The sequence below is a fragment of the Anastrepha ludens genome, chromosome 3, assembly GCF_028408465.1.
Source record: "Anastrepha ludens isolate Willacy chromosome 3, idAnaLude1.1, whole genome shotgun sequence".
Taxonomy (NCBI): Eukaryota; Metazoa; Arthropoda; class Insecta; order Diptera; family Tephritidae; genus Anastrepha; species Anastrepha ludens.
This window is the reverse complement of record NC_071499.1, coordinates 92,603,566-92,614,784: the sequence shown is the minus strand read 5'-3', so window position 1 is coordinate 92,614,784 and position 11,219 is coordinate 92,603,566. Positions and strand designations below refer to the sequence as shown.

General features: G+C 36.2%; 1 protein-coding gene across 1 annotated transcript; it reads left to right on the top strand.

Moving 5' to 3' along the window:
* Nucleotides 1-5,618: 5,618 nt before the first annotated feature.
* Nucleotides 5,619-6,375, top strand: LOC128856627 (acylphosphatase-2-like). Its single transcript, XM_054091936.1, has one exon. The coding sequence runs from the start codon at nucleotides 5,715-5,717 to the stop codon at nucleotides 6,036-6,038; it is 324 nt and encodes a 107-aa protein (XP_053947911.1). The 5' UTR covers nucleotides 5,619-5,714; the 3' UTR covers nucleotides 6,039-6,375.
* The last annotated feature ends 4,844 nt before the right edge of the window (nucleotides 6,376-11,219 follow it).

The following is an 11,219-nucleotide window of genomic DNA, read 5'->3' as shown; positions in this document are numbered from 1 at the left end:
CAGCCGGACACACGAAAACAAGCTTCAATAAATTCGAGACACCGCTTGACGGGCATCGCCTCGCAGCATTATGCGGGACTGCGTAATGGATGCCACTTTCGGCTAACAAGCGCTTATCTTGATTATCACTTTTTCTCAAGCCAAATTTATGAAGTTACATATTTCGACATCTGAAATGAAGCGCCGCCGTCACATGTTGCCAGGCCGCATAATCCAATTATGCGTGTGAAAGCTGAAAGCATGCACACACACCCAGAGCAAGGCAGTCAAACATACATACATACACATTTATTTAGATACCCTTTACAGACGTTCATTTTCAAAGAAATCGATTTACGTTACCAAAGCTGCGCTGGAAATTTATTGAAATCACTTCTAAAGCATCATCGACATAACGATAATTCAAAGCGACACATCTTTATGCATGTAACCAAAAAAATTCAAAACAGCCATTAACGATGAACACACATAACTGCATATAAATACATCCATTTATATATATATCCCAATGAATATGTGAATGTGTGCACTGTGAAACCTAAAACTACTTAAGTGAATCGCTCTCAGATGTTTTCATACTCCTGTGTAATTATGTTGCTTGAATTTGTTTTTGTATGTAACTATATGTTGATCTAAGTGCTGTTAAGCACCCCGCGGAGGGTGTCGTCCGAAAATGGTCTCATGGCAATTATAACCGAAATATTGCTTATCGCCATTTGAAACGAAAACAAGATGAAAATAAATAAAAATTATTATCAAAGTTCATGCAGCAGCAATCATTTTTCCCATTGACTAGTAGAAGAAGCAACAACAAGAAAACTTGAGTGAAGTGGCGGATGCTCTAGACGACTGGGTTGTTGTTGGTGCATGGTAAATCAGCTGTTAATCCGAAAATCAGAGGAAAGGCGAATAATAAAAATAAATCTGCCTCGATCAGTTAGTTTGATAAAAACTTTTTGAATATGAAATATCAAAGTAAAAGTTAGTTTTTTTTTTCTGTGAAACCATCATCGACACACAAACAATGGAGAATATTCTCGCTTTTGCGACTTTGATCTAGCTTAATAAAGTACCCCTGTTGTTTCTTTCTCATGCTAACCGTCGCCTGTTGGACACACCAAATGAGGCAGTTTCGGCAGACGATAGGTATGGCTGCTGGTTAGCAAAATCTACTATCTATTTATATTGACGCTTTTTTCATTGGAAGAATATAAAAATAGTACATTTGCCATAATAGTGACTGAAAACATCCAATAGATTTTATTAGGAATGTCAAACTGTAAAAATATATATATATACTGTGGCAAAAAGTAAGGTGAATTTATTTGTCAAACTTCGCGGGATTAAAATTTCGCCCTAGTTATTTTTTTCATGAGTTGGCAACACTGTTAATAACATCTGGGCCAACTTTAATGTTAATGCCATTATCAGTAACTAGCACACCCGGCCCCTTTCGCTGGGCACACTAAAATAGAATAGATATGGTTTAGATCAGAAAATATATGATTTTCATATTATTTATTTCTTTATTCAAACGCTTTGGCATAAACAATATTTTTTGTTTTTCTATTTGCTTTTGAGTAAATATAAAATATAAATTGAAAATCAGGAAATAAGAAAATTGTTTTTAAATTTCAAATCAACGCATATGAATAAACAATCGTCTTTTTTCCTGATCATCCATGAATTTTTCGTTTCAATTTATATGTTTTATTAAGCAGTGGAGCTTTTTTAACCATTATCCATTTATATTTTTCAAAAAAAAAAAACGAAAAAAAAAAATTTTTCCACGAACACATAATTTCGTTCGGATTTCACATTAAATTCTCAAATTTCGTAAGAAATTATTCACTGTTCCAAAATCCACTCCACAAAAATTCACAAACAATTTTTACATGTTGCACTTACGTTTTTTCCTTATGGCATCCAAATCAGAAAGAAATATTGACACATTGTAACTCACACTGTCAATTTGACAGTTCAGTTCCGCCCCAAGCGTTTAAAAAGTAAGCGACATTATGGCTGGTTCAAAAGAACGCTGTACCCGTTGCCAGTGCTCCGAATTACAACCAAACTTTACGAAACCCATTTTCAATACCTACTTAACAATGTGCGTAAGTTTGGTTTAATTCGGTGCAAAGACACGGCGGGTCCACGTTTTGGCATATATTTCGAGACCCTAGTCATCAAAAGGTATGAAAATTACCCCGTATTAAAGAACTTATCAACAGCTTTCATTTGATATCCATATTGTACATACACAACCAAAGGTTACCCGGGTCCACGTTTTGACCTATATCTCGAGACCCCAGTCACGGAGCGGCATGAAAAATACTCTGTACTAAAGCATTAACCAACAGCTTCCATTTGATATCCATATTGTACAAACACATTCTAGGGTCGACGTTTTGGTTTCTATCTCGAGACCCTAGTCACGGAGCGGATGAAAATACTCTGAAATAAAGCATTCACCAACAGCTTCCATTTGATACCCGTATTGTACATACACATCCGAAGGTTACCCGGGTCCACGTTTTGACCTATATCTCGAGACCCTATCGACCAATAGGTATCCACACTATACGGAAACCATTTTCAATACCTACTTAACAATGTGCGTAAGTTTGGTTTAATTCGGTGCAAAGACACGGCGGGTCCACGTTTTGGCATATATTTCCAGACCCTAGTCATCAATAGCTACGAAAATTACCCCGTATTAAAGCACTTATCAACAGCTTTCATTTGATACCTATATTGTACATACACAACCAAAGGTTACCCGGGTCCACGTTTTGACCTATATCTCGAGACCCCAGTCACGGAGCGGCATGAAAAATACTCTGTACTAAAGCATTCACCAACAGCTTCCATTTGATATCCATATTGTACAAACACATTCTAGTCCACGTTTTGGTCTCTATCTCGAGACCCTAGTGACGGAGCGGCATGAAAAATACTCTGGACTAAAGCATTCACCAACAGCTTCCATCTGATACCCATATTGTACATACACATCTGAAGGTTACCCGGGGCCACATTTTGACCTATATCTCGAGCCCTATTTCCGAAATAAAATATAATCCATGTTACTCGTGGATGATGTAGCTTTCGAATGGTGAAAGAATTTTTAAAATCGGTCCAGTAGTTTTTGAGCCTATTCATTACAACCAAACAAACAAAGTTTTCCTCTTTATAATATTAGTGTAGATATATTTACGCTTGTGTTTACCAAACGACCAAGAGTGCATTTTTCGATTTTTACAATGTCTGATTTGATTGAGCAGAGAAGTGCCATCAAATTTTGTTTGCGGAATGAAATTTCGGCTGCGGAAACGTTTAGCATGTTGCAGAAGGCATTTGGTGATTCCACCATGTCCCAGAAAAATGTTTATAAGTGGTACAAAGACTTCAAAGAGGGTCGAGAACGTGTTTATGACTTGGAGTGCTCCGGACGACCATCGACGTCAACAGATGACCAACACGTCAATAAAGTGAAGGAATTAGTGCTCAAAAATCGTCGGTTGACTGTTAAAGACCTTACTGATATGATCGGAATATCAGAAGGATCTGTGAAAATCATTTTGAAAAACCATTTGGGCCTACGAAAAGTCAAATCTCGTTTGGTAAAAACTCTCAATTTCTTGGAAAACTCTCAATTTCTTGGAAAAAAGTCGTCGCGTTGATGTGTGTGAAACAATACTTTCAGACTATCAGGACAAGCTCAAATTCATCATTACGGGAGATGAGACTTGGATTTATGCTTAGGACCCTGAAGCAACCGATCAATCAAGCGAATATCGTGCTAAAGGCGAGGCCAGACCGAAAAGAGCACGTCAAAGTCGTTCAAAAATAAAGGTCATGATGACAGTTTTTTTCGATTTTTGTGTAGTGGTGCACTATGAATTCCTTCCACCTGGCCAAACTGTTAATAAGGAATATTATTTGAGCGTTATGCTTCGTTTACGTGAAGCAATTCGTCTAAAAGACCAGAATTATGGGCCAACAACTCTTGGTTTTTGCATCACGATAATGCACCGTCTCACACTGCACTCGTTTTTCGTGACCATTTCGCCAAAAATTCCACGCATATCGTTCCGCAACCACCGTATTCGCCTGATTTGGCTCCGTGTGACTTCTGGCTATTCCCAAAACCCAAGAGACCACTCCGGGGAACGCGTTCCGAGTCGATTGAGGAGATAAAAGCTGAATCGAAGAAGATGCTGATGGCTATACCGGAAATGGACTATTTGGCATGTTTCGTGGATTGGAAAAATCGTTGGCATAAGTGTATTTCATCGAGAGGGGATTATTTTGAAGGGGATGAAATTGATTTACAAGAATAAATAAAGATTTTTCATTATACAACCAAATTCACCTTACTTTTTACCCACAGTAGTACAATGTTGAAAATTTTTGTTTAGATTTTTATAACGTGAAATATCGTAGGTTCTTTTTAATATTTTTGCCATTTTTCTTTAATTTTTAAGACAAAATATACTTGAAAAAAATATCCAATTTTATTCCAATTTTTCCAATTGATTGGAAATTTTTTAAAATTATTTTTATATATAATTTAAATACTTTTTTTATATATTGTATATAATTGAAATATATTGTTGAAAATTTTTTGTTACTTTTTCAATAATAACTGAAACTATTTCCAGTAATACATGGAAGCTTCATATTAGGGTCCCTTAACTTTTCAAGTTATACCCGTATTAAGATACGTACAGCGAGCCATCTGTGTGAAAAAATATAAGAACACACAAAGCAAACCAATATTCGAAGTTTTTGTCACCATGACCATTTCGTTCGATTGCAATGCATCTCAGCTCACCAATACCAGCAGTGCCATGGTACGTCAAAAACGCGAACATTTATAGAAATCTTCAAATACCGATGGTTGGTGAAGAAATTGAAAATAGCAGCGAAAAATATCTCAAAAAAGCGCTGATTCGCCCGAACACTCTCGCTAGTGCTCCCGCACACACACTCGGCATGCCACGTTTACAACGAGAGACGTTAGTTGGAGATGTATACGTGTTGGGATTTGTTATAAGTCAATAATTCTAATAAAAGAGAATTAATTTATAAGCGAAATTTAAACCCACTGCGCTAATCTACCATGATAAAAATTAAGTAAAAGTAGTAATTCGGAGTAACTAAGTTCAGTAGATGTATTTGGAAGTCATTCAATTAGTTGAACTTAGCTTTAAGGGATAGCTAAAACTTGCCGTTGTGAAATCTTACCAGCAAGCACAGAAACTAGATTAAAATCCAAAAACTCTCTCTTAGGCTCAAATTTAGTTATACTTGTAAGTTTTTCAATAAATATGCCCACATTAAAAAAAAATCTCATATAGCTGACTTGTAGCACTGACAAGTGAAAGAGCAAATAGCCACAAAATTTTTAACAGAAAAAGTCATTTATGACTAAGACCAAATCGAACTTTAGTGCCCGAACCTGACCGACGGCAAAGAGGAAGCTCAGTCAATCTATTGAAAAAATATGTCCATGTTTCAGAATGAGGCACTCTGTTACAGCACAGCAAAGAACCTCTTTTGATTCCACAAAAAACATGAGCGTCAATATTTGGTTTAGAAATTTGTCAAAAAAAAAAACGAAATAAAAATCATAAAATAATGAATTTAAATATTCAAATTAAATGTAACACTTTCAATTCGGTTGGCATTGATATTCGAAATTTACAGTCATGTCCAGTGAAGTACCCAAGCCACGTGTTAAAAAAGTCGTCCTCTATGCTTGTGAATTCGAGATCAGCGCTAGGGTACCCCATGAGCTCTTCAGCCTATTTCTCGAGAACGAGATCAACTATCTTGGCATCCGAGGCTGGGCTCAAGAGGTCGCACATGGATGTATCAAGGGTCGCCTTGAAGGGGAAATACGCAAAATGGAGAAGCTCAAAACAATCCTCATAAACTCGCCGCAGTTCGGTTCAAAAATAAACGGCATCGTTTTTGGCGAATTGAAAAAAATTAATAAATATAATGGCGCAAAATTTGAGATTATATGTTAAATTTCCATAGTTGCTGAAGGAAAATGATAAGAAATAGTGAGAAAAAAGAGCAAAACAGCGAAATGCACCGAATAATAAACATATGTTTGTATGTGTGCATGTATGGGCGTAATTGTTTCCTCACTAAATGCGCCACACTTTGCTCTTAGTTGTGGTCCAAAAACCATTTCCATGCCTAAAACTTGGAGCAAGGCCGAGGACTGGAATCAAATAGTGAAGTGTGGTGTTTTAATGAAGAGAAAAATGGAGAGCAAGCGGAGAGTGGCTATCAATAAAAAAGGACTTATAGTATATACACATAAATGTTTGTAACAATAAAAAATCAAGCAAACCGAAATCTTTGTACGTGTTTTAGTTAGCAATATTTACATACGTACAACTCCTTCGATGGATTCATTTTCTTTAACATTTCCTCTCAAATATATACTTTTACAATACGAGCTAATACGACTACTATAAAGTCTAAAGAAGTCAATTCATGGCAACTAAGCCTCTGCGAGTTCTGGGATGAGATTCTTCTTCCGCAAAATCGACCGAATCTTTGCAGTAAAAGCAGCAGAGGCAAATATTTTTCAAATTATTCCATGAAAACTATGCAGCGTGGACCACGTAAAGGATGCGCTTAGTTGGGTGCTAATTATTTCTTTAAGTATTCTAGACAACTCAAAGTATTCAATCCGTTTAGATAAAAATGGATGGTCACCAAATTGTACGAAAATCGGTTTCGGACTTCAGCGGTCGGCCCGATTAAGATCATTAACCCTAAGTCCAAGAAACTTTTAATTCGGCAACCAAAAATTATCACAAGGATCTTAGTACAAGCGTAAAAATGTAAATTACAATATAAAAGTAATTTCCAAAACGAAAATGGAACTTGAAACGACGACATTTTCTGTAGTTCGCAATGCGAAGAATTCTTTTTGAATACGCAGTTGAAGTAGGAAAATCATTACAACTATTTTTAGACTATAAAGAAAATAAAATTTCTGACTTTTCTGGAGATGCAATCAATAAATTTAGTTTTGTCAGATTGAAATTTTTCGTGAAAGGAGATTTTTATGAAATATTTGCAATTTAATACCAAAATGAATTTCCATACCAAAAATGGCAAGTCAGTGTGATCAATAAATAATATAAAATATGAATTCTTCTCTCAAGCTCTTAGAAAATCCTTTGAAAAATATCGATATGCAGAGAAGACAAAATAAAATAAAATCCAGGTTTTGCGCCATTGATTATTAAAACGCTTTATAGGTATGTTAATTAATAGTGAGTAATTTTATTTCAAACAAAATAGTAAATTTGGTTATTTACAGTCTGTCTAATAGAAGAGTGACCGCCATAACATGGAAACTACTTGACCAATTTGACTCTAACAAACTGCATTGTATGGGCGTATAATATTTGTTATACGCAATATATTAAATAAAATCTATAGTCACCACCATTAGCTATAATGGCTTCACATCTTCGAGTCATACTTTGCGTTAATTTCTGCGCAAGTTGTGGAGGTAATCGACTCCAAATCAGTCGAATTCGCCTTGATGCCTGTTTCACCATCCATATTTCTTGTCCCTTGAGTTTTTGCTTAACTATTACCCAAACATTTTCACTAGGTTAGGCATCAGGCCACTGCGAAGGCCAATCCCACATTTCAATCCTAGTTTCCGCTTTGCACTCTTTCGACTTCAATAGTTGGAATCGTTGTCTTCTTATAAAATCGAAGATTGGCTAGATTTTTCAAACACCCTCACAACTGACGGTAATAAATAAATAATTTAGTAAATTTTTTTCATCAAAACCGACTGTTCGTTGAAGTTGTCGATTATCATCAGAACACCAGGATCGACGTATAGAACTATTCGCCCAAAAAGAAGGTTTACCCGTGGGTATTACGTTTGCCCAATTTCATTCTGAAGTTAACTTAGTCCATACAAGCCTTTTTTTAATGTGAAATAAAGAGATTCGCGGTTTTTTTTTAAATGTGGTCCCAAACTTTAGGTCTTCTGCACATAAATGTCCTCGAACAGTGTCTTTGGACACATTAACACCCCATTTCCTTAAATCCGCTTTAGCTGCACGTAACTTTAAGTTCGGCTTTGTCACAAACAAATCGATGGTATTCTGATCTTGCTTTGGAGAAGCATTTTGCTTGGGTCTAGTCCGGGGAAGCCGTCGACATTTTTAACTTCGGTATAACCTTGCACCTTTATTTATGAATGTCTTCAGCTTCTTCTAATATTTTACTTCAAATGCACGTGACCGTTTTGTACTTTTATGGTGTGCACATAATCAAATCGTTTTGTAAAAACAATATGGTGCACTGCCGTCTGTTGTTTCTGCGATCAGTTTCTGGAAACTTCAGCATATCTTTTCCCGCATGTGTCGCTGTAGCGCGAAGACGGATGAGACCTCTCAGCCTGATGGAGCCGGAAGAAGGGCACATACGCTCAGCCCAACTCAGCTCCAGCTGGGTTTGGATAAGTTACAGTGAGGAGTAGAGGGCACAATAGATCATGAAGTCGAAGTGCAAACCTCAGTGAAACCTGGAAGAATCTAAATGTTTACTTGTTTTATTTTAAAGCAATATCTAGACGCGTCTTTTGAAAGACCAATACTTTTCGGGTTGTGGACTCACATGTAAAATTTATTTCGAAAAAAAATAGTAAGGGTGTCAATAAAGGAATTTTTTTCGGCATAACTTTCTCCCCTTCGGTTTGGGTTTTTATAATTTCCATGCCTTGGCGCACATCCTCTGCCTATTACCAATAACAAAAATTTAGTTCAGTTTCAGAATAAATAAGAACTTGCCTAACTGTACTGAAAGGCAAGCCTCCGAATGGTGGTGGCACTGCATAAGAGATATTTGGGGAGAGATTTTGCGTAGAAATATGCCAAACTACGGATTTAATTACTAAATAAATCTCACACCTCTTGGTCTTGGAGAAATGGATACCCAACTTTTGAACATATATATGAACTTTCTACTGAGTCAGAATGCCAACTGTGTTTGTAGAGGGCTCAGGCATCTCAGAATATGTTATTGGAATGTCTGATCTTGGCAGAATCCAAATGAATATTTCTTAAGAAAAGTACAGCTGTGATATGACTGCTGCTTTCAACTCATCCTTAACTTTGTATGTGTATCTCTTTTCTGTGGTATCCAATTTCATATTTTAGCCACATTTGCTTTTAATGTGCTATAAATGTTTCCCAATTTTCTTTGCCAATTAGTTATTTAACCATAATTAACATTTTTGTCTTATACTAAATTTCTAGAAATGTTGTAAGTATTTTGTATGCATGGGAAGCGCCCTGTTTTCATACCATTATTGAATTATTGAATTCCAGCAAGACTACAGCCTACTGTCACTTTTTGAAAATGTGTAACTTCAATTCAAGCATCAAACAAATTTTTATTCCATTTAATAATCATTCGGCAAATAACAATCCAAATTACAGTTATGTCCACAGAACAATTATTTTCGCTCGATTTCGACCTCAAAGGTGAATTTCCAAAAGAGGTAGTTAGCAAATTTCTGGAAACACAAGTAAATATGCTCGGACTGCGCGGTTGGGCGAAAGAAGTTGAAAAGAACCGAATTAAGGGCCATATTGAGGGTCTTCTACCGAAATTAGAAAAATTTAAAAAAGTCATTGAACAGGCTGAAGCCTTTGTAGCGCAATTCACAGAAATAATTTTTACCGAGGTGAAGAAGATAGAGAAATACACGGCAGAGGCATTCGAAATAAAGCAATGAAGCCGAACTGAATAAATAAAATATTGACCATTCAAATACATATTTAGAAGTCAAATATTGAGAAAATAATATAAAACACCCATCAAAAATGTAATATACTTAGATCAACTCGATATGGCTTGCTTGAACTATCGATTAGACCTTTACTTTTGGATCTTTAACTTGCCTTGCAGTGGTTGGCGCCTTATTTGAATGGGTATGTAAATAATTGTGATTCTCTAATGCATGCATACTTAAGTACGTAGCTGTTACAGGAGTGCGGTACACATTGCATTTATTTCTTTTTAATGAGCCTCTGTGAGTCAGATTGCTGATATCGAAGGCATTTTGTGAGGTTTCAGGACTAGATACTATCGCTCAGTCCACCTCAGCCGGCTATATTTTCTTGCATTACGCAGTGGAACAAAATTCAACTTTTTGTTTTTGAAGAAATTCAAAATGCATTCACGACTTAGGATCCGAAAAATTATTACAGAGCCATAAAAGTTTAGTGAATGAGACAAAAATATTAAGCATTGTAAAGAAAAATTTCGATTATGCAGTTTTATAGCCCACTAATTTCTGGCATAAAAAAGCGCAAGTTTGAAAGACCTGAAAAATTGCGTTGGTTTTCAATTTTTGTTTTGTTTTTTTGCTGACAGTCTTGTGCATTTTCGCCAGGAAAAAAAATGTTGAGATTTCGTTATATATAATTAGGGAGTTCACAAAGTGTACTATTGATGCTATTTCTCAATTCTGCTATTGAAATAGCCCAGTTGTATAGTCGAACGTGTGAACATCCTTTGCTATTTGATGTGCTATTCACCCAATCAATCAGCGAAAAAATTACAAATGCAGCGATTTGTCAAAAATATACACACGACGTCATTATTGTGGACGAGAGTAAGTAATCCAACACTTCCTTTCTGCTCTTTTTACGTGTTGATTGTAGGTGATGAAGACGAGCAGGAAGGTATCGATGAAAGTTTCAGACTGAATATGCTGCTATTGCTAAACAATCGCCGATGTGTCCATTTAGGAATTCCTCAGTCAAACCAATGGAGGCTGAATGTATTGGAGCATTTAGATGAAAACAGATTTTGCCAAATACTGCGGGTAAACCAAATGGAGTTTGTTCACCTTTTAATCCTAGTAAAAGATGATGATGTGTTTCGGAGTGATAACAACACAATACAGCTTCCGATTGAACTTCAGCTTAAAATCGTACTTTATAGGTTGGAATCTTCGGGTGAAGGACTTTCGATCCGTAAAGTGGCATCCTTATTTGGTGTTGGAGATGGGGGTATCATTCAAATCGTAACCAGGCGAGTTTTTTCAGCCATACTCAATTTAAAGGGTAGATTTTTATTCTGGCCAAATGAAAGAGAGCGTTTAAAGCTGGTTGCAGCCACAGAAAAAGAAATGCCTGGATGTGTTGGAT

Excerpts from the sequence above, each read along its gene's own strand:
- LOC128856627 (XM_054091936.1), top strand. The coding sequence starts at position 5,715 with ATGTCCAGTGAAGTACCCAAGCCACGTGTTAAAAAAGTCGTCCTCTAT.